Source organism: Armigeres subalbatus, chromosome 1 (assembly GCF_024139115.2).
Source record: "Armigeres subalbatus isolate Guangzhou_Male chromosome 1, GZ_Asu_2, whole genome shotgun sequence".
Taxonomy (NCBI): Eukaryota; Metazoa; Arthropoda; class Insecta; order Diptera; family Culicidae; genus Armigeres; species Armigeres subalbatus.
Window position 1 is genome coordinate 182,446,843 of NC_085139.1, and position 24,969 is coordinate 182,471,811.

Below are 24,969 nucleotides of genomic sequence, written 5' to 3' on the forward strand. Positions count from 1 at the left end.
CTAGAAGTTACGTATTACCACATGGCTTGATTGTATAATCACCTTAAGGAACAGTATCTCTCTATCGATTAACCGTACACCAACTTAGCCGAGTCAAAAACATTCTCAATCAAAACAATTATGTGTCCAAAACATCCGCTATGGCCCTGCTGGACATCGAAAAAGTCTTCGACAATGTCCAGCATGATGAAACGATCCATCAATCCATAAATCCATCGAAAAAAAAGCGCAAGCAGCAATAACTCCAGCTGCCAAAGCGGAAGAAGTGCCTCCTATGTTCGTCAAGGGAGATACACCGGATTTACGCCCAAAGTTTCGGAAAGGAGCTGTAATATACTTTTCGGTTCTGCAGCAATAGCGTGAAAATGATGCCGACAATTCCCACCTCACCGACCAGTGCGACAAGATTGAGGTAGCTGATGCCAACTGGTGCTAATAACATGTGGCCTCCTCAAAAGGCTGCCCGAAACGTGGGGAGGGGGGGTCCAGAGAATAGGCATTTTTATAGTGCATACATGAACTCGACAAAAACAATTACTGATGGCTATACGGACGTTGAGAACCCTTCCCGAGTAGCACACATGGTTTACATAAGTTTCTATTACTCATATAAAACTAATTATGGTCATAGTAAAGTTGCTGCAACCTAATTACACCGCCCGGTCGCCCTGAACTTATTATTCCGACTCTATTAAATAAGTTCGTGAAGTACTAGTACAAAGTTCGTACAAAACTTGTGTGATCACCTCGAGGCGACGAAACAGATGGCACGTCTCAACTGAGCGCTCTATAATCGAGAGCTTGACAGTCCTATGATAAAAGATCGAAAGACGAAAGGTCGAAAGGACATAAGGTCTAAAGATGTTTGGTGAAATAAAGATGAAGGACGAAGAAAGGATAAGGAAGATATAAGTACGAAGGAGAAAATAATAAATAGGAATGCAGAAAGAAGAAGGAAGAAGGAGAAAGGGAGACAAGAGAAGGATGCCTTTTCGACTTTTCGTCCCTCTGCACCCTTTGTCTTTTTTGACCATTTGTCTCTTCGACCTTTTGTCTTCCGAACTTTTTTCCTTTCGACTTTTTGAATTTCAAGCTTTTGTCTCTATTTGCAGACTATATCCCCTTTACCCATTTCCGATCGACTTTTTTCGGCAGATAAATCAGCCGATAAGGCTGATGCCTTGGCCCAACACTATTAAGCAAGCTAATTTCCAAGTAGCAGGACACAATCGAACAAATGCATCATTATGCTAATGTTCTACTCTTTAATCAACTGCATGTCGATCCTGTCTGGAAGAAACAAAGATGCGGTCTATAAACAGATCACCCTCCCGGTGATTGGATATGTTATGCCAGTCTGGAAGAGTTGCGCTAGAGCACACCATCTCACACTTCAGAAAGTCCAGAACATGTACCTCTGAAGGTCCTAAGGTCCATCGTCTGGCTGGATGGCACCGCCATTGTTTGAAAGGCATTGAAAGGTTCAAGACGCTGGGAATCTCGGAACACTAGGTCGTACGGACATAGCTTATTAGGTTATTAAATTATCTTGGTTTGGGTAATAAATTGTCTACCACAGTATACAGAGCTGAAATGAAACACTGAATAATAAATAAAATACTCCAATTCAAACTAAATGCAAAAGAAACAAACGAAAGTAAAGAGCCACAAAGTTACTTGAAATGTAATAATTTTGGGAAAACAAAAACAAATTAAATAAAAAGAAATTTAGGCTAAACAAAATGTCGAATCATTCCATCACCAACTACACGCTGGTTAGTGCAGACACCAACAAATCAACTGCCACTAAATCAGCAAAAAGGGATTCAAGAAGGTGAGACAAATTTATTCTCTTTATTCCATGCTAGAGCCTCTAGATGTGGTGGCAATAGTTGTCTCCCGGGCAGACACCAGACCATCGGGTTGCAGCAACTCAAATACGATTGGATTTGGTTGGATATAAGTCACTGATACTCGTCTATGACAAGTGTGTTGCTCGGGCCAATGTTGTGTGAGCACTCAGCATCAGTAGAGCGATGGGTCATCGAGAGCAGAATTAACCATGCACAAACATGGGTTCATTTATTCACTAGATTGGGATTTCTCAAGCGCTTACCATGTTTTCAGGTCATTTCGTCGAATAACGATTAGTCGAAGGGACATCTGGTCGAATTGATATTTAGTCGAAGGTGAATGGCAGCAGAGCGAAACTTAATTGGCACATGTAATAAAAAAAAGTGTATTACAGTCGCCTCTCCACTTCTCGAAATTTGATAAAGATAATAAAAGATAAAGAGAGATGGAAGAGAAATTGAAATGGGTGCCAGATAAAAAAAGCGCGTTGTTACGAAAAAACGACAACAAAACAAATGCCATTTCTTGTTGTTGATGAGCTTGTTATTGTCCTCAGGAGTTTGACATTACCCGTTTCAAATCACTCAGCGACTGAGTGAAATTGTATTGCCGCCCTTTTTCCCATTCAAAATATTGAGTAGTTCCACTTTTTACGAAAATTGAGTAACTTTTCCGTGGCAAAAAAAAAAAAAAAAAAAAAAAGAGACGGTAATACAATTTCACTCAGTCTCTGAGTGATTTGAAACGGGTGTGTAGTAGCCTAGAATTTTACTATAGGGCACTGCACGGAAACATCTCTTTCTCTTTCGTTTCCTCCATAAATTTTGACGTTTACTGTCCTTGTTGTTTTCTAATTTCTTTGCAGCGAGAAAGAGACAAAGCAGTCCGTGCAGTGCCCTATATCTACATAGGGAAAGAGAATCCTGAACAAAGTATTGCCAGAACCAGTATTGGAATTTCTCATTTTTAATGAGAGATGTCATGCGATTTTTGCATATCTGCCCTTTTAGTATCTATAGAAATGCGATGGATAAATGGCATGCTACAAAAATCTCAAAAACTTTGTCCCATGATAGTGCATGAAAGTGTGCAATATCTGCTTTATTTTTGTGTTTATTCCCACTTTCAACTCGGTGAATGCAAGGAATACGATTAAGTTATCGACTACTCACTATTCTTCACATTTATCTATTAAAATAATCTAGAAACTTTAATTTTAAAATAAAGCAGAACATCGTTTCATGACTGCCTTTCATGCGAAATGTATCAAAGAACCCACGATCCTTTCATTTAATCGCCTGAAATAAGAAAAAGGCGCTTTACTCTCTGTCTTATGACGATCACGACCTTTTACAGTACTGACCAGAAGACATCAAAATAAAGAGATAAGGAGGTCATCGAGATGTAGAAAGGAAAAATGTGTGCAGTTTGAAGAAACCAAGCAAACCATCGACATAGAGAGAGATATCGAGATATGGAACATCGAAAAGTAGAGAGTGGAGTGGATATTATTATTCATTAGATTAATTACACAATACAAACGATTTGATTTTTTAATCCTACATTATTTGGTTCAACTTCTTTCCACACCATATTCAACGTTTCAGCCTCACGATCACAAAATTTTGGTATGCGTTCTTCAACGTTGAGATCACTTTTTAATGCTTGAGTGTAATGACAAGTCTGCAGAAATCGTTAATTAAAAATTAGCTCAGTATCCATTCAGCTAAATGTTTCTTCGTAATACGTCGACCAAAGGTCATTCGAAGGAACGTTGTTAGGTAAAATGTATTTTGACCTAATGATGAAGATTCACCTTGGGTGTTAAAGTGATTGCAACATCGCATGAAGAAATGATCCTTTCAGACTAGCACTAATCAACTAAATCAACCATTGATAGAAATAATTTATTCCATACATTTGGTAAAGCCACAGAGCAAGAAATTTGAGCTCATTAAGCATAGTACATACATGTTTCTTTCCTGTAGATTGAAACTTTTGAAATGTTATCTAGAATTCAATTCAAATACAAAATGGTGTACGGAAATAGCTCAAATGCAAGATAAAAGCACATGAATTGACAACTCGTGAATTTGCAACATTATCGATGAAAAATGTGTCAACTGCCACCGCCATTGAGTCGCCAACAATGTTCCGAATTGTGACCCCTCAAGTGCTTCCAACAGTAACCAATGCCACTTGAAAACTTTCTGTCACCATTATTATTGCCAAGTTGATATATACAAAGTGTTGAAGTTGAACAGCCCCAGCCAGCCGTTTTGCCTTGCAGCCAGGTACCGATGCAGTGTACAACGGCTTTCAGGCCGCCATCCATGGGACGACATTAACGTCATTTATTATTTCGCCAAACAACCAACCGGTGCGCATGGCAGTCAGTGGCAACAACAACCATTCCAGAGCTCCCATGCTCCCTTCCCACCGCTGTAACCTTAGCATTGCACAAACTGGCACTGGTCTGGTGGTGTTTATCGAGTGTCATTAATCACAAAACATTACAAGCTTGAAAGTGTAATAATAAATTCATGGACGATGTTTAGCCAGCACTACAATGTAGAATTACGGATACGGTACTTACCGGGGCTGTCCGGTTCGCTCTGCTCTGGCGAATAGGCGGAGTTTATGCGCTCCGGCCGGAGTCGAGGGTTGTCTGTGTCTGTGGATTTGATGAAGATCATGATGTAGCGTTAGAAACTAGTCAAACGAGAACTTTCGGTGTGCTCAGATTAGATCAATAGTGAGGGGTCGTTTAAAAATCCTGTAAGCTGTAAGAGGCGATCCATAAAATATGTACATGGAAGAACACATGAAAGTATAAAAATAAACGACGAGCTGTAAATCAAATATTCATACAGCTCATAAAATTAAGATTGAAAAAGAGAACACAATGCACGAAGACAGTAGAAATATAGGAGATAGTACAAATCCATCAACAATTGAAATCTTGTATTATCCCGGTTTATGGGAAGTGTCCAGCCATTTCTTTATGACACGATTAGATAAGATATAAGTTTTGACTGGTTCTGCAGACCGTCTAAATATCGTTAATGAGTAACATAGGACAGATTGATACGAATGGTTTATAAAGGATGCTTATCCATTTCAATTCGAAACTTACCATCTGAGGCTCCGTAACCCCCTCGTCCATCGGAATCATTTGGCGGTGAAGGAATCCCCGTGTGGAACTGAGGAGGCTGCCCATTGGATTCGGACACTGGCTGCCCTACCCCATGAACCCCACCAGTGTACAGCAGACCTAAATCGCGCACTTCATTTTCTTCCTGAGCCTGCTGTCGTCGGAGGGCCACCTACGCCGAATAGAGAAAACGAGCAATTAATTTTCCACATAGAACTGTTTAAAGGCCTTCCGTTCTTACCTGAGCTGCCATGACCCGTTGCCTCTCGGCGATAAGAGTACACTTCGCACAGACGCAATCCCGCCAGCGGCAGTACCGCTTGTGACCCTTTAGGGCGCTTACCTACATGGAAACATGGGAACAACGAGAAAAGGTTTTTAAATTCTTTCTGCGCAAAAAAAAGGAAATTTATACAGAGTAAAACAGTTTTATTAAAATACGCAGTCTTTGCTGAAAGGGCACGGCATGGTAACGGCTAGCACACTCCAAAGTGCCACGCTTACCCGGCGACGACAAGGACCGAGAGTGTAATGGATTCAATTGTTTTAATTTTAATTAAATCATTATATGGCATTTGAGTGGAGGCAAATTTACGGTACACCGAGTCGCAGCTTTTTGTCCTGGCGTCATTGTCGTAGCCGTAGTCAGGGTACTTTTTAACTTGAATGCATTTCCAGCACCGACGTCGTCGTCGCTATAATGTAAGGAAATTCTTGCAGTTCTCTCAGCTGAAAAGGTGGAAAACAATAGATTTCGAAAGATTGGAGTTTAACTTTGAAGAAGTTGAAGTTTTCCCATTCGCAATATTCGTCACTATTTATTTCAATACAGGCGTTGTCGATAGAGAAGTTTTTGTACATTTAGTATATTTAATATATTATTGATTCGAATAACAAAAAGAGAAGTTAGATTACTGAAAACATGAAACTATACAGCTTTCCATGATTGCCATAATGGCGGATGCCATAAAAAGTTTGACATTAACTGTTTCCCGACACTGAACTGGAATTTCCATCGTGGCAAACATCGAATTACCCGAACCAATAACACCCAATTTATTGTTTGGCTTTCATCAACATACAAACTTGTATAGACATTTCCAATTTCTAACTAGGTATAGAGTTCCAACTCTTAACATTTGATAAATTTGATTGATAATTTTAATTTGTATTTGTAATTAAACTACTACCGAAAGAAGTAACTATAAAATTTGAGAGCTTGACGTTGCCTTCACCGATACCTATAACGATATTATAAAGGACGAGCATGAATATTGTTGTTGAAATTTGAATGTCTTTATCAATTTGATGTAGCACCTAGGTGCTACTATAATGAACGTTGGCGTTGTTGCTAGACATTTATGAATCAAGAAATGTGTATACACCAAGCTTTTACATGTCTAAAAATATTCTTCGTTATAACGTTATATATGTACTTTTTCCTTTGGTTGGGCGTTTCAAAAGACATGACGCAATGACTTCGAGCAAATTGGCGGAAAATTAGTTGATTTCGACTGTTCTCACGTTAATCGACCTGTAATTAAATTGGTTTCATTCGAGCAATATAGAGCGGTGTTCTTCATGAAGAATGAGCTCAATAGTACAGCTAACCGTAAGTCGCGCACTTCTTTGTCTAATTTCCTATTTAAAAAATGCGATCTTGCGGTTTGCAGCAGATTACATGTTGATTTAAATTTCCATTTAAATTTCAACAAAATTTATTCTACATTTGAATCTTAGCATTGCGTGAACTTCTGTTACTTTCAACCCCTTTTGAAACTCTTTCGTATCAGGTATCGGGTATCAGAACGTCGGCTCCAGGAGCACGTTCACCTCAATTTGGGAGATTTGGGAGGCACTCCACACATGATGGCAAATAGTGTGACTGTTCCAATCTCAGCTCACGCGAATATACGCCTGCACCTGCTCTACCTTCGAGGAGGGAGCCGTCAGTGTAACAAACAATGCTGTCCGACATACTTCTCTCCAAATAGCCAGATGTCCACTCATCCCGCGAGGGGAATTGTGTTAAAAATGTCTTATAAGGAAAACTACTAACGTGTGCGAGATCACTTGGAGCAAGGAAAATGTTGTCCCAATTAACCATAAGCGGTAACAACGAAGTGTGTGTAGAATTGCAGTTTACAAGATTCTCTTCCATAAAACCGAGTACCCATAGTCGGTAAATACAGGAAAAAGCTTCTTGTTTGAGATGTATGTGTAGTGGGGCCACGTCGAAGAGTACTTCGAGAGCAGCCGTGGGAGTTGAAGAGAACGCACCAGTCATTGCTATTAGGCACATTCTTTGAAGATGGCCTAACTTAGACTGAATTTCCCTTCTTTGCCATCACACAAGACATCCATAGGCCAAAATTGGTCGTACAACTGTTATGTAAATCCATTTGATATATTTGGGTTTAAAAAAGCCATAGCGAAAGCCATACACGTCTTTTTGATTCTTAACTCAATGTTAGGAGTCCAGGAAAGCTTTGAATCCAAAATTAGACCCATTTACTTTACTTGATCAGTTACATTGATTTCAGAACCAAAAAGATGTAATTGACGAATACCATTACGGTTACGTTTTTTCGTGAAAAAAACAATAGATATTTTATTCGGGTTAACCTAAAGGCCATATTGGCGACACCAACTTTCAACTACCTGAAGAGCGTTTTGCATCAGGTCGAATAAGGTAGTAATGCACAAACCCGCTATCAATGTTAGATAGTCGCCGGCAAATCCATAAGTTGGATAACCGCCATTATTGAGTAACCTCAATAGCGTATCTGCAACGAGATTCCACAAAGGTGGAGATAATACTCCCCCTTGAGGGCATCCGCAGACACTTAATTTCCTAAGCGCTGCTTGACGTAATGTCGAGTAGGGATGTCGGTTTTTAAGCATCTGGTGAATCCATTTGGTAGTAATAGTAATATTAGGTAGCCCATGACAACGTGCGGCTTCCGATATTGCATCGAACGACACGTTATCGAAAGCACCTTCAATATTTAAGAAAGCACCCAAGCACGATTGCTTTTGAGCGAATGCTTTCTCGATATCGTACACAGCCTTGTGTAGAAGAGTCACAGTAAGATTGGTAAGCATGTTGATTAAGCATTTCAGAAGAAATGAGGTCAGATTGATGGGTCTAAAACTCTTTGCTTCTTCATACGAAGCACGTCCTCCTTTTGGGATAAACTTTACAGTGACATCCCGCCAGGATATGGGAATATACCCAGTAGCAAAACTGCATACTAAAAGCTTTTTCAAAACATGTTTGATATGCTCAAAACCTCTCTGAAGTAGAACGGGATTAATTCCATCCTCCCTTGGAGATTTTTAGGGAGCATCGATAGGGAGAATCGATACAGTAGTTATGATTCTACATGAAAAGACATCAGGATCATCCGCAGATGTTATATCGACACATCCAGGGAAGTGCGTATCAAATAAGTGCTCTAACGATTCTTCGTCAGAAGAAGTGTAGTCGCCATTTGGCTTGCGAATTTCGTCAACTTGGAAATTTTTGGATCTCGCAAGAATTTTATTCAATCGGCTGGCTTCACTCAAATTGGAAACATGTATGTATGTGTATGTATGTATGTATGTAGTTAGCCACCATCCTGGCTAGAGTCTTGCTCTGCATGCGGTTCCACTCGACAGTAAGGTCAAATTTCAATATGATTTTGCATTCAACATACTGCTGTATGAAGGGCCAAAAATGGGGGTGGTGGACCTGTAAGCAGAGACACTTACACGAAACCCACGGGAAAATGAGAATCTCCTTCCAGCAGAATGATCCAACAAAAAGAATAATGAAATTTGCAATACTTGTCAAGCTTTCCACGGGATGGTTTGTTTGAAGAAGGGCGCGTCAACTGGTTAACAACTGTTGGAGATAAAAGTAATAGACGCGAACGACTTATACTTTCCTTCCTTGACTCCGATTGGCTACCACTTCATTGTCCAGTTGTAACTTCATTGATGCCCTGATGCACCCTCCCAACCCCATCTCATATATTTACAGTAAAACCAAAAAATATTGTAGTTTAGGAAATTTAGGCATGTGTAGAGAATATATGAAATATTGATCTGGAAAAAATCCTGTAAAGCTACTGTGCTCCAACACTTTAGACTGAAATATCCATTTCATCGTAAATTCAGGTTATAACTACTTCCTGTAAGCACAACGTAATACGGTGGAATTTTAGTTGAAGAGTACCGCTATCAGTGGACCTCGGGCCTGTATCGAATTATCCCTGACGGCATACAAAGTCGTAAATCCACTGAAAAAAATGTTTATAGATGCCTACATACAACGAATAATATAGCACATGTATTATAACTAAAATAAAATATGAAATAATAATAAAATAATAATACATATTTGGAATATAATGTATTCAATATATTTGCGAGCAAAACATAAAATGACCATTATAATGAGTTTGATTGTTGGTCCTATGTTTGATTTTACAATTAATTGTATGTCAGTGAAAAATATGAATGATACAAGTCATCTGATGAAGCAAAATAAATATGTATATGATTAAATATTATTATTTGTTGCTCTTCGTATCCAGTCAGAAATGTATTTGGAAGCTAAAAATGAAGGTAGTATGGTCGAGTTTTTATTAAATCACATTAAGTACCGACAAAAACAACGCAAGTTTTCAAGCAGTAGTTTTTTGTTAATCGCAATTGTTTTTTTAATTCAGTAATAGCCTATTCAGATTACGAGCATTTACGAGATACATTTCGAGATTTCATATTAAATAAAATTAAGATAAGTGACATCAAGCTACTCTTTATCATGTCATTAAGCTCTTGATCTGAATAGGCTATAACAGAAGACACTTCTATAAAAGATTTAAACATGAAAAGATATCAATATCACAAGTGAATCATAAAGGCGTTTGCTACGGTTTCGCAAAACCCATACCATACTTTATTTATGTTATATTTTTTTTGTATGGTAGGGTTTGCTTTGTTAAGTATTAGCCGGTCAACGCGTCGAATCCTTATTAACTGTGAAGAAAATATTCCTTTGCAACTTCGTGATGCCTTTTTTCCTGAGACCTTTTTTCCAACCCAATAATATATGTATATTTATTTATATGTATGTCTAAATATAATGGAGTGCAATACCTATAATGAACAATGTAAAATGTTATTATCGATTAGAGTGATGAATTATTATATATACAATATATTGTTTTAAATACTTTATAATAGTTTTGTTTTCTAGTTGTTGTTTGGCAATAATAATATAGAGATACGAGAAATAATATAATAAATATAATAAGTATAATAACAATGAAGATTATGATCCATATAAGTAATACTACCAGCTGAATTGCAATGCCAAAACTGTCGACGTGTTGTTTTCTTGTTGAAAGCAGAAGATGAGAATCACACTTATGAAACTGAGTCTACTTTGCATATATTTCCTTTAAAAAGTTCAAGAAAATTATATCGCAAAATTTTACGTTATTGTAAATATCTCGATATCATTCTACCACGTGTCCCTGAGTCCCTTAAAACTGAAAAAAATATGTCGATATGTTACTTATTCTATCGAAGCCAAACACTATGCATGTTTGTAAGTGTCAAATAAGAAAGTTTTTTATAGCGATTCCCCATGATTACATAAATTCGTGGCTGCTGATAAATTTGCGAGAAGGTTATTAACTCGTCGATGCAAATTCCTGATGCAAATTCCTGATGATACGGGCTTCAGCATTTATTCGTCAGCACAAGATCATTTGTCAGCAAAGTATTGTTGTCCCATAGACAACAACTCTATGTTGGTGCCGATCTACCGAACAGACGTTAATGCGAAAGCCTCCGATATCATTGAAACCGGTGAAATGTAGAAAATATTTTACAAGTCTGTACTTGAAATATGGACACAAACACATGGAGACAATATAGAGTCAGCCCTTGCAACCACCGAGCGGCAACATACGTACTGCATACACCATTCACACAATGTCGTATAAACAATCTCCTAAGAACAGGGCGCTCACAAAAAATAGAAAAAAAAGCGCAAACAGGTAGCCCCGGCAGGCCCTGCCCTACCATTGGCAGGGTTTTTTTTTATGACTGACTAGGCTCAAATATCAAAGAATATTGTGGCCAAATTTCATAAAATTTTGTCGACAAAAACCCCCCTGCCAACAACAGAAATAAACCTGCCAAAGCCGTCCCTCCCCCGACCCAATTTTTCAATTTACAATAAAAAAAAACATGTTTCGTTACTGAATAGCAATATGAAGATGATAAAATGAGTTATAAGGGTCTAATTGGTTGGATCTTACTTGAATAGTCCAATTGTTGCCGTCCACTCCTCGAACGATGGTGTAAACTTGCATGAGATTCAAACAGTATCACTTCGCTTCACCGTCGGTTGCTCTTGAATAAGGCGACACAGTTCCATAACGTAGAATCCCGCTGGATGCCTCCTTAACCTTTCCCAGTACATACATGTCTTATAAATTTTGCTGAATCTTGGGCTGCATGAAATTCTTGAAACAGGTCCCCAGGGTGAGCTGATCCTTGTCTCCCATCGTTCAAAACAAATGTCGCTCGTCGCTATACTTTGGATTGAAATTGTCGCTTTTTTTAAATTTATTTCACTTCATTTATTTTCTGACGTGAGGATAAAGTTTTGCGTCCAAATTTGCTTCACTCAAATTGGAAACATTTGCACAAAATTTTCATGGTTTGGATACGCAGCTGTTGACCGACGGATAGGTGTCTTGATAGGTTTACTAGTCGCGCATATGGAAGCGATGAACCACTGCCCAATGATCGACCTCAATGTCTCATATCCCAGTTCTAGCCTAAGATCTTTCAACTGCCTCCCTTGGTAATAGTCTGTTACTTTTTCTATTTAATTGAAACCCAGAATAATCCACCTGGCGGTGATGGTGCCTTTCTCGTGTATTATAAAATGTAACAAGAAAAGCACATAAGAGATGTCAAAATTGCACATTAGGGATAAATTTAGTTATTTCCATCAATTCACATTTATTTGCTTTCTTTTGAATGCTTTGCAGTAGTTTTTGAAAAATATGTTTCGGTTTTGAAGTCTTTTTTTTTTTCAAGAGAAAAATGGGGAAAAACAAAAAAAGGAAGGATTCCGCGTCGAATGCAACCTGTTGCAAGAAAATCGGATAAGGCTAAATACATAAAAAGTGTCTCACATTTTTTGTACACACACATACAGACATCACCTCAATTCGTCGAGCTGTCGATTGGTATATAACACTATATATAACACCATATATGGGTCTCCGGTGCTAATATTTCGATCAAGCCTATTTAAATGCTCAAACATGTTCAGCGTCACAATTATTGAGGAGAGGTAAGCTTTTAATAAACTGTAAATTTATTTGAACACGCACGCACTCACACAAAAGCAAACACACACACACATTCACATATATATACATATACATACATACACTGATGGACATGACATGACATGAGCGGCGAGCAGCTGGTAATAGTACTCTCGCGTGCATGCGATGCCACCATGCCTAGGAAAGTCCACCCTAGGAATGGGAGGCCACCGGCTTACTGGTGGACTCAAGCAATTGCGAACCTGCGCTGGGCCTGCCTACGGGCAGGGAGGGGGATGCAGCGAGCACGCACAGAAGAGGAGCGTGTTGAACGACGGGTGGCGTTCGTGGCTGCTAGAGCCGCTCTGAAGACTGAGATTAGATCAAGCATAAAAGCCTGCTTCGAGGGCCTGTGTCAAAGTGCCAACGCGAATCCATGGGGTGAGGCCTATAGGGTCGTAATGGCCAAGACACGTGGGGCGACGGTTCCTACAGAGCGGTCTCCAGAGATGCTGGCCTCCCTTTGTGGAGCTGCCAGGGGCCAGGGTGGCCGACGAGGGAAGAGTAACTGTGGCGGAACTTCGGGGATTGCACAGTCCCTTAGTGTAGGTAAGGCGCCAGGACCGGATGGTATTCCGAACCTGGTCATCAAAGCGGCCATTGCTGAGGCTCCCGAGATGTTCAGATCTGTCATGCAGAGATGCCTGGACGAAGGAGTCTTCCCTGAAGCATGGAAAAGGGAGATCTTGGTCCTATTGCCAAAAGGCAGGGGAGAAAACCACCGGGGGATCCGTATGCATTTAGATCAATATGCCTGCTTGATACGGTGGGGAAGGTGCTCGAGAAGATCATCCTCAACAGGTTGTTGATACGCACGGAGGGTGCGGATGGTCTATCGAGTAACCAGTTTGGCTTCCGAAAGGGTAAGTCGACCGTAGACGCTATCTTGCCGGTTACCAAATCCGCGGAGATAGCTATCCAGTGTAAGAGGAGGGGAGTTCGCTATTGTGCAGTAGTGACTCTCGACGTAAGGAATGCTTTCAATAGTGCCAGTTGGGCAGCTATTGCAGATGCGCTCCTGCGTCTTGGAATTCCCGAGTACCTGTACAAGATTCTCGGAAGCTACTTCCAGAATCGAGTACTGGTATACGACACGGAAGTGCGGGTCGGAAGTGCGTTGACATAGCCTCAGGGGTTCCGCAAGGTTCCATACTGGGTCCGGTGTTATGGAACGTCATGTACGACGGTGACTTGAGGTTGAAGTTCCCGGTGGGCGTGGTAATCGTCGGCTTCGCTGACGATATTACGCTGGAGGTCTACGGCGAATCGATCGAAGAGGTGGAGTTGACTGCAGCCCACTCGATCGCAATTGTGGAGGAGTGGATGTGTTCCAGGAAGTTAGAACTGGCTCACCACAAGACTGAGGTGGTTGTTGTTAACAACCGAAAGTCGGAGCAACAAGCGGTGATAAGGGCAGGCAACTGCACGGTCACCTCTGAACGCTCCATCAAACTCTTGGGGGTAATGATCGACGATAAGCTCACCTTTGGTAGCCACGTCAATTACGCCTGCAAGCATGCCTCCACAGCTATAGTGGCATTGTCCCGGATGATGTCCAATAGCTCTGCGGTTTATGCCAGCAAGCGCAAGCTTCTGGCTAGCGTTGCTCTGTCCATACTGAAGTATGGGGGGCCAGCTTGGGGCACGGCCCTGCGTATTAACTGCTACAGAACGAAGTTAGAAAGTACGTATAGGCTCATGTGCCTAAGAGTTGCGAGCGCGTACCGTACCGTGTCGCACGATGCACTTTGCGTCATCACCGGTATGATGCCTATTGACATCGTTATCGGTGAAGACATAGAGTGCTTCGAAATGCGCGGCACGAGAGGCATCCGTAGGACTGTCAGGTTGGCCTCAAATGGCAGCGTGCGTGGGACAGTTCCACTAAGGGTAGATGGACACATAGGTTGATACCGGAGATAGGTACGTGGGTCAAGATGCGCCATGGGGAAATCACTTTCCACCTGACCCAGGTCCTTACAGACCATGGTTGCTTCAAATAGTACCTACACCGGTTCGGACACTCGGCCTCGCCCGAGTGTCCGGTGTGCGTAGGTTTAGAGGAAACGGCGGAACACGTGTTGTTCGTGTGCCCGCGTTTTCGCACAATGCGCGACCACATGCTTGCCACATGTGGTCTGGACACTACCCCGGACAACCTAGTCCGGAGGATGTGTAAAGATGAAGTTGGCTGGAACGCCGTTTTATCGGCTATCGTCCAAATCGTCTCGGAGCTACACCGAAGGTGGCGCGTGGACTCGAGGAATGGCTAGTTCAGGCGCAAATAAGAGGTGGTCCAAGGGTTCAGAGTCGGCTTCATGGGTCATACCGGTGCCCTGTGGTCGAACTCGATCTTTTTATCGAACAAGTGGCCGCGTGAAGAACAACATGGTATCGTCGCTTTCGCGGCGTCGGTCAATCGGGCGGGTTCCGAGCCCGAGGACGGAAAGGGGTCCTCGTCAAGGCTGGGGCAGGCGTAGGCACCGCGTCGGCAAGTCCCTCTGTGTGCTGGCGAATAGGCCCTATCGCAGAAAGGTCAATTTGGGGTGCACGCGGCATCATCATTCTTGATACCAGTCGTGCAGAGGGAAGCAGGCGCGAAGTCGACCCTTCCCACCTTCCGAGGACATAGGGCGTGGTAAGGCCACCTGGAAAGCCGGCAATACGCTGGCACGATACCATGGTGTTCTTCTAAAAAACGAGTCACGATGTTCGGTGCTGCAAGGACACGCAGCTAACCACGAGGGTGCGTTATGCACTGGCCCCCCTTGAAGCATTACTTTCTGGTTGTACCGAAGGGGCTATGGGCTTGGCGGCAATGGAAACGGTTTAGCTGGTCGGGGATGCAGTCCTGCCTCCCTCATTGGAGGTGGCCCCTAACCCAGCACTTCCTGGTCAACCCAGGATGTTTGTTGAGCAGATTCCCCCTCCATTGTTTAGGAAGAAAAAAAAACAGGGCTGCGAAATGGTGACTTGACATCTGGGAAGAAGCGACCTACACAGCTCTGGTCCTCACAAGTTCCAATCTCACGCTTCCACGGGTCTTCCGATGATAATCGACCGCCAGGTAAGGGTTTTGTACTTAGCTGGTAGTGCAGCCTGGGCACTGTTGTCCTTCTGACATCAGCTAGAGTGAGTGGGTGCGACCAAAGGGACCATCGTCCCTAACCCCTAATCCCAAGGCGTCAAGCGACCCGTGCCGAGGGGATGCATGGTCAGGGGGGTGAAATGATAAGCTAGGCCTTTAACAGAGCCTGTGGGGTACCTGGGCACCCTCCACAGTAATTGTCCCTTACCGCGTCATGCTGGGCTTTGGCGTGGTGGACCTCTTTTCCCGAGCAATCGTGGGACCAAAATGAAAAACCAAGTCAATTCTTCAATTAGTGGTAGTAGTGTAGGCGACAACCCCTTCCCTTCGCAAGAGGTGGGTTGTTCAGGTCTCCGCCTAGGAGGCCAGAGGGAATAGTCGGCAGCTCAGTGCGCAGCGCCAGCGTGGGTCACTTAACCTTCATCTCGGCTAAAAAAAACGCCGGTTGGGGTTATTGATGGCCCATGGCTTGTGGAGGCGATGAACCGCAAACGCGATGGGCTTTCGGCCTTCGAGGTGGCGACGGAACAGCTGGACGCCATCATCGACTTTGCGTCATCGAAGCATAATATCAGTAAGGACCTCAAGAGGAGCTTGCAGAAACTTCGAAAGTCGATGCTGGACGCCAAGCTGGCGGTCGGGACGGCCAAGTGTAAACCCGTGAAATCCGTGGAGTCGAGGTCTACCAAGACTGAGGCCCAAGGATTCGCGGACTCAAGCAAGGTCGAATCGATCGAAGGCGTGCCAGCGAAGACGGTGGTACCAAAGGCTACCCAGACTGAGGCTCAAGTATTTGCGGGCACGTCCAGGGTGACTGCTCCAACGGAGCAGACACAAAAACGGGGGAGACAGTCTCCAGGGGATGAGCTCCCTGGGGGCCGCTCCAAAACACGGAAGGCTACTACCCCGAACATGGGTAATGGGGCTGGGTTCCGAACCCCGGCCAGGTACCTCCAAAACCGGGGGAGGAAGGACCTGGAAAGGTCCGTCCACCCAGGAAAGACGGTGGCAAGGGGTTCCGGCAGGCTGAGAGCTCTCAGCCGCACCAGAAGGGCGCCGCCTACAAGAAGTTGTCGGAGGAGGTCCTAGCCGAGACGGTCAAGGTGAGGGCACTCACGACGGAGGTGAATCTAAGGGTTAAAGGCCTGGGCGAGATCACCGAAGTCGAAGAGCTCGTCACGGCACTGCGGCGACAGTGTGAAGTGGAGACGCCCACCGCAGCCGTTCGGCTACGGAAAGGTCCGACAGGGACGCAGGTAGCATTGGTTCGGCTATCTGCAACGGACGCCTCCAAGGTAGTCAAGTTAGGGAGCGTCAAGGTGTGCCCTGTGGGCATATACGAGCAACCCGAAGTTTGCTTCAAGTGCCTGGAACCGGGGCACAAGCAATGGGACTGCAAAGGCCCTGACAGAAGCAATCTCTGCCGACGCTGACGCTATTTACATGTTGGTCTAGATATGTTCATTATGACGAGAAGTAAAATCATAAGCTATGAACAGGTTAGTGTAATGTGTAAGGCTATGTCGAGTTAAGTAAGAGATACTGAAGACGGCCTTACTATTGAGGTCGAAAGAAGTATCTGTAAAATTACAAAGATCCTTCTTTAGCCGTTAGGTAAGATGCGCTGCTACAAAGCAAGACCATGGGTTCGATTCCCGGTCCAGTCTAGGAAATTTCTCCAGAAAATCCATCGAAAATCCATCAAGAATTTATCCAAAAAATCCTCCTGGGACTCAAACCAGGAACGCCATCACGAATTTCTTCAGAAATTACTTTAAAAAATTCTCCAGGAAATCCTTCGGGAACTCTTTCAGATACTCCTTCAAAAATTTCTTACGAAATTCTTGGATAAATTTTCTGCAGAATATCTTGAGAAATTACTTGAAGAAATTTTCGGGGGAACTTATAAAGGGATTTGTGGAGGAATTTCTGGAGGAGTTCTCGAAATAATTTCCGGGGAAATTCTTGACGGAATTTTTGGGAGAATCCATGGAGGAATTACTAGAAGAAAAAATGGGAGAGTTTATAGAAAAATTGCCAGGGTTATTGTTTTAAGATATTGCTGCAAATTTCTGGAAGTAATTCTCGGAAAATCCTAAAGGGCTTTTTAGATGATTTTTCATTGATATTTTAGGCGGAGTACCTGCAGAAACCTTGAGAATTCCGGCAGGATCTTCCGGGAGAATTCATTAAATAAGTTCCAGAGGATTTTAAGGGGTTTTTTTGGAGGTACTCGAAAGAGTTTTGATGAAAATTCAGGAAGAATATTTGGAGAAATAGGCAGATTAATTTGCAGACGAATTTCTCAAGAAATTTCCGGGAGAATTCCCGAAGGAAAAATCAATGAACAATTTCCCAGAAGAATTCTTGGCTATCGAGGGCTTCCACGTAAGCTACTGAAGAAATTCAAAGGGAATTTCCAGTAATCAATGAAGAAGTCCTGGTGGAATATCAGAATGATTTTCTGGTGGAAGCTCTGGGAAAGGAGACGAAGATATTTCTAAGGGAATTTCTGAGTAAATTGCTGAAAAAATCACCAAGAAAAAAAGGGAAAATTTTGGATATATTTGAAAGAATTAACGGAAAAATACTTAGCAATAATTTAAGATGGATGTTCGATGGATTTTTCCACGGAAAAAAATGCGGAAAAATTTGACTAGCGCAATTTGACTAATTTTTGGATGAACTACCAGAGGAATTCCTGGTGGAACTTCCGGAATAATTTCTGGAGGAGCTTCCGGATGAATTGCTAAGGAACTTCCGGAGGAATGTTTGTAAGAACTTCTGGAGGAATTCCTGGAGCAACTTGCGGGAGAACTCCTGGAAGAACATGTGGAGGAACTTCAGAAAGAATTCCTGGAGGAGCTTACGGAGGAACTTCCGAAGAAACTTCCTGAGGTATTTCTGGAAAAAATAGATTGGAACTAAACTTACTGTTACTTACTATTACTTACTAATAGGCAATAGATTGGAACTAAACTTACTGTAAAAACCGAATATGGAATCATCTGTTTCAGATGTTCTTTAAATTGTTCAAAATAATAGTATAATTTGTGTTACGTAAGACTGTCAAACATTTATGACACGCTGCTTTTTTAAAGTTTTTCTACTAAATTTGTTATCACAATAATGATGTTTAAATCAGATGTAAAGTTATTACGTAGCTTATGAAGGACCTCACGAATGTAGTATGATCAAAATAAATTCAAATTTTAACTAAAATCGTACAGAGAATGGAACGAAAAAAAAAAATTTCTTGGTGTACGTACTGTCGAGGTAAAATGTACGTACAATCGTAGGTACGTACTATCGAGAGTACGTACTATCGAGGTATGCTGTACTTATTAAATATTTGGTTTTTTAATGTACACTTAGAGTTAACTTTTCTGATAAAAAAAATCATTCCGCTATACTGGTATATAATATATGTTATAGCGGAAGACTAATAATAATCTTTGCACAGTGGGTCGAGATGGGCAGAAATTAAAAATTATTTAAAAAAAACAATAAGACAGGTAATCCTCGAAACTTAGCTTAGCTTGATTCGCTGTAAACATCGTAGATGCTAGCCGTGATGGGCCGAGAAACAACAAATATGCACAGCTCATCAATTGAATAGTTTTCTCGGGACTAGAAAGCTATTCTCATTGTACATGCTTCGGGGTTTTATTTTATTCAAGACCAATAGAAGATCAGGCATCGTCCCCACAGTCAATAAGAATAAAGAGAGGAAATTAGTTCGACATTCAGTGCTACAAGAAACTGAGGAATTCTCTGCATCTCCATGAGCGCACTGGAAAGGAATAGTATGTTAGTTGGGGAGGAAATCTATTGAAAATCGCCTGGGTAAGCGACTGATTATTTGTTTTAAACAACGCCATATTCATGATCACAAAGCCGGAAAATTAACGCATGTCTAATGTATTTTCCCGAATCCTGATTCGATATCTGAACAACTTCGCGACGACTAAAACACGCTCTGTACTTACTTGCCCGATGGTTACTGTTACTGCAAACTCCAAAACGGCAGGAAATCCCGAAACGTATATAAATTGATTTCAGATAATGATATATAATATTACAACCAAAAATTAATACTATTATAGCAGATATCGAAGTTTACGTTTACGACATTTTATTCAAGTGACAGTGGCAAGCAAGTGACAACGACGAGCCAAAGATAGTTCAGAAGGTAATAATGAAGTTGAAGTTGGATACCTGTTGCTAGGATTAGCTAAACGTGTTTAAATAAAATCGATTTAGAAATGTTTCTGATTGCTAAATGAGTTTATGTAGATTTAGATTAGCCAGAAAAACTACCCAATTTAGTGGTTAATATTTATTGAGTAGTGGAGAGGATGATGTTAGAATGATTGATCATAGCCTGGAGCCCCCATCAGCATCAAATATGAATTCAACGATTTCAAAATATTCCAGTACCCCTGAAAATATTCTAAAATGTTGACCGAGAGATCCAAGAAATACAAAACTGGCAAGTTCTACGGATGTTCAGCGCGCGCGGTTCTGAAACGCTCAAGCAGGCCCGCTCGTGCTGTGTATCACGATGTTTATATGTTAGTGTTGCACAAATACAACAGCGCGCGTGTTCGAGTGTTAAATAATTGAGCAACTCAAAGAGTTTTCAAGGAAATTCACTTTTGGGATTCGACAACTATTGGCTTTTTTTAATTCGTTCAAGGCCAAAACATAGTAAATACAAAATGCCAAAAGGTTAAACATTCAAACGGCGTGACCTGTAACATTGGTCCAAGGATAGCATTGATTTTCTTTTTATCGTAAATTTGTCATTTTTCAAATTTATTTTCAATATTTATCCATCATTTGTCCATCCTGATCCACTGTACAATTTGAATACAAGCCTTCCGCTATAACATATACCAAAATTCTTTTCCGAGATAGTTAATTCCGAGGTTCTAGGTATTTCGGAAAACAAACTATTTGATGTTTTCAAAGCATTTGCATAATCGTATACCATGGAAATAACCTATTACTGCTCCATTACTAGTATTTGAGTCAAGAATATCGACGCTTCCAGTAAAATTTGATTCTAGGTTGAATAGATTCGAAAAACATACGAAAACAACCGAAAATAAAACAAATCGGTGTATTTTATTTTAAAACCGTTGTTTCTCAGAAACGGTAGTAGTAAGAAAAAACCCTGGTGATGGTGCCTTTCTGGTGCATTGTAAAACTTAATGACAAAATCATATTACAGGCCGGACTCGATTATCCGGAGGCTCGATTATCCAGAGAAAATGGCTCGATTATCCGGAGTAATATTTTTACCCATCTTACAAAAATAGAAATATGTATTATCAGTGTGTATCCGTAACGTATCCAATATGTGCAAGACACCTAGTAATGATAGTGCCTTTCTCGCTTTCCTAAGGGATTGTTCACAAATTACGTAACGCTTTAGGGGGAGGGAGGAAGTCAGACCAAGTGAAATTTTTTCAACACTCCGGATAATCGAGTCCGGCCTGTAGAAAGATCGAAAAAACTCTTTAGAGAAATATATCACATTTTTTCGAGCATTTTGCATGTTTTTTCATTGATTAAAATGCATTGCAACCATTTTAGAAACATCGATTTTGAATTTTTTTTTTCCAAGGTGCACACTACAAAAATACTTTCCTTGTAAAAAAAATAAATTCCATTGGAAATGACACGGGTACCCAAGTAACATTTCAAGTTTTATTCCGCTCTAAGAATGGTTTTCAAGAACAATTTATAAGAACTAACAATAAAACCGAATCATTCATGGCAACCTTATGATGACCTCTATAAGAGTAAGATATTGCCAAGTGGCCCTCTCCAGATAACCACTATAAACCTATTATAAGAGCATTTAGAAACCCTTTTTAAACCACCCGCAAAAAAGGGAATTTGGCTGCGGCAGCTGTCAAAATGTTGCTTTGAAAAAAGAGAAACAAAACTTTGCAGAAAATAATAACAAAATGGATTGCTGATGAAAATTATGATGATGAAAACAAAATAATATTTTTTTCAGGTTGTTTTTTCGAATCAGTACAATTGAAAAGGAGTGCGCGTCCGATTTTATGGGCAAAGCTGGTGAAAAAATAAGGTTGAACACCACGCGCCGGCAATATAACGTGTTTCAGAGAAATAAAACGAAAATATTTATTACCACAACGTCTAGGATGTCCACTAAATCGATTAGTACTTTTGCCCACATTATTATTAAATTAAATTATTCATATGAAAAAGTGTGGTACACGTTGAAAATGTCGTTAAATCATGAATTTCAGTGATATATTTCACTGACTGCGAATTGCTTATCCATTTTCAATATGGCCATGGAATTTGATCAGAAAAATTTTGCTTTTATTAAACACCGTCATAAACTCTTCGCAATGCAAATATTCTTATGGGGTAATTCATTTGACCACATTATGACCAAAAATTGAAGCTTTATTCGAGCGTTGAAAATTGGATTTATTACGCTCTTCAACACAACCATAGATCTATTCAGTGGCGTAGCCACGGGGGTGGTTTTGGGCATAAACCCCCCCCCAGAGACAAAATTTTTAGAACAATTTTTTTTTTTTTTTTTCAGAAACCCCCCCCCAGACCAATTTTCTGGCTACGCCACTGGATCTATTCATATGGTCAATTGGCATTTGACGTTTGAAGCTTTTTTCAACAGATTTATGAAAGCTTTATTGATAGCAATAAGAACGCCAATAAAACTGAGCAATTAGCTTGGTGATTGCTGTCATAAATCCGCAATAAGAATTAGATAAATCCAAGAAGCATGGAAATTGTTACTTGGGTATACTACAAAAGTTCAATGTAACAGACGCAGTAGTTCATCCCGAACAGAGAAAAAAACAAGAACAACAACGTTACAATTTACCAATTCGCAACATTTGATTACTTTAATTGCGGTTAATTCGCAGTAAACTAACAATGGCAGGATTTAGCAACACCCTAATGAGCACAGTACCTATTTGTAAGTCGATAGCAATTGAAAAGCAAATCTCAAGCGTGGCTAAGTAAGTACAGATAATTTCCAATTAATTGATCAAAACAGCACCAGATTTTGAATATATTTTAAGATTTTTACGAACGAGCTTTTGTTATACATCTCTAGTACATTTTTATTATTTAACTAGGCGAACCTGTCCGATCTCGCTCGGGTTTTATTTTCGATCTGTTAATCATTTAGTTGATTACAGCTCTAGATGGATTTCAGTTCGAGCTTGATGGCTTTGTTCAGAACTCACGAAATCGTTGCATTTTGACAATTTTCCAACATTCCCGTTAACTTATTTACGAGTCTCAAATGTATTTTAACTCAAGTCAATTGTTCGCCATGTATTATCTTGTGATGATAATGACAGCTAGAGCTGCTGCATGCTTGGTCAATTATCTTAATTGTTTCATCCAATCAATCACACAGTTTTTATTCGCTAATGAACTCACCACACCATGATTCCGACAGCGCGCACATTTGGGTGTCCTCTGATATCGTTCGGACGCCGCCCGCAAAAAGAATGCCGGTGGCAGCGCCCCCAGAACCGGATGCTGTTGCATCAGATTGGACATATCAACGCCACTGGGCAAACTCATTTTCACTACACTTCGCTGGTCCAATCGTATCGCTTCAATCTTTTTGCCCGCACTGTTCTCCAGGCCAAGAAGCGACAATGTTTGCGCTTTTCAACAACTGATAAAACCAGCAGATTTTCCAAACTGTTACACTCAATAATGATCCTTTTTCACGCCTGACCCTCGATATGCACGAAACCACCGGAAAACACTTCAGCTTCTCTCTTGCTCGACACAAACTATCGATCGGCACTTGTAGTTCCACTTGAAACAATTTGAAACATTATCTCAACGTAAAGATCTGCTGTTGCCCTGGAAACCACTTGAGCACCGCCTAGTCTAGACCACAGCACGCGAATGAGTTGGACAGATATTCTCCCGAACGAAAAACGATACTTCCCCTGCAAACGTCATAACCGGTCAAACCTTCATATGCTACTGATTCAAAATGTTTTAACAATTTCCATCTTCCCGCACGGATACTGTGTGCTACATTGGCGCTTGGCTGTATCTCGTTCGCCCAATAACAGCCGCAGTAACAACATTCAGCCAAAGGGGCGGTTTGTGGATGGTCCTTTCCGAAAGCGCGCGGCCGCCAGAGCGAGACGGCTGTCCAACGCCGCTTCGAATAGGACGAAAGAGACCCGAAAACCACCACCACCACCTCGGGTCCTGTATATACGTAAATGAAATACAATGATACAACTCAGCCAACCAAATCTAACCAAATTGGAAATAACATCGACCCCTCTCGACGAGTGCGGAGCTTTCCTCAACAAGACGGACGGACTCGCAATGGAGAACCAAGAACGAGGGAACCATACGCGGATCGTTGCACGAGCAGCATTGCATAAGCGGCGGAGCAGCTGCTGCGACAGGCATTGAATAAAGCGGTGCCAAGTTAGATACCAACCCAACGGATAATGGTGCGATATGAGCGGATGATGGCTTACCGTAGGTCGAACAAAAGCGAACTTCGAAGGAAAACAGATGTAGCCACGTAGAGCGTGCTACGAGAGCTTCGAAGGTACAAAAAAAGTTGGTACAATTCAATTTAAACGGTGAGCATCGTCGGAACAGGGTTGAACTGAAGCATACAGGGATCCTGTTGATGGGCAATAAATTTATTTTAGATTTAGAGCACTTGCAAGACTAGGGTGAATATGTCAACATAACTGAAGACTTAATTGTATAACATCACAATTTAAATAAAAAGATTTATTTTCTTCAAGTACAGAAAAGATAGCGACTATAATTTTGAACTTTATGCAAGAAATAACACTCGAACAACATTTGAAAGCTATAAAGATGACAAGTTGTTCATTAGTCGTTTTTGAGTGTGATATCGAGAATTCATAATGCCGAAACATCTCTACTCGGTTAACTTGTGTTCCCCGTTTGCACACTATAAATGTATATCACCATCGAGTTGCCGCTTGACCACATACAATGCATTTACCATTGAGTGATGATGTTTCCGTAACTTGGATTTTGATTGCATTTTATTTGAATTTGATGAACAGTTATTTCAAAATTTATCATTGCTAGAGACTATCAATCCCTGGGCTGAAAGTACCTAAAATAAAGACAAAAATTATCCTTGTTTGATATTTTAACGTTTTAACATTATGCTTTTTATGCTGGTGTGTGTGTGTGCTTCATCCTCTATCCCTCACCCAGCCGGGGGCGTTGATCAAGTAGTACTACGAATAATTTGATCAGATCTCATGCTCCGTTATGGTGCCCTTTTTGTTAAGAAGACTAGTACTACAAAAAGGATTCACTTCTGAAGCAAGAAATGTTGCTTCAGAAAGTGTAGGGGATGGGATGTACTAGTTGATCATAACAGGTACAGCAAAACTTCACAAGGACGC

General features: G+C 41.2%; 1 protein-coding gene across 1 annotated transcript in view; it reads right to left on the reverse strand.

Annotated features, from left to right (window-relative positions):
- LOC134208919 (doublesex- and mab-3-related transcription factor A2) overlaps positions 1 to 23,813 on the reverse strand; it is a 131,864-nt gene extending 108,051 nt beyond the window's left edge. The window contains exons 1-4 of the mRNA XM_062684884.1: positions 22,970 to 23,813; positions 5,250 to 5,351; positions 4,991 to 5,180; positions 4,451 to 4,528 (exon numbers count right to left, since the gene is read on the reverse strand). Coding sequence (XP_062540868.1) covers positions 4,451 to 4,528; positions 4,991 to 5,180; positions 5,250 to 5,351; positions 22,970 to 23,116 — 517 coding nt within the window. The 5' untranslated portion in view covers positions 23,117 to 23,813. The remainder of the gene's footprint in view (positions 1 to 4,450; positions 4,529 to 4,990; positions 5,181 to 5,249; positions 5,352 to 22,969) is intronic.
- Between the last annotated feature and the right edge of the window lie 1,156 nt (positions 23,814 to 24,969).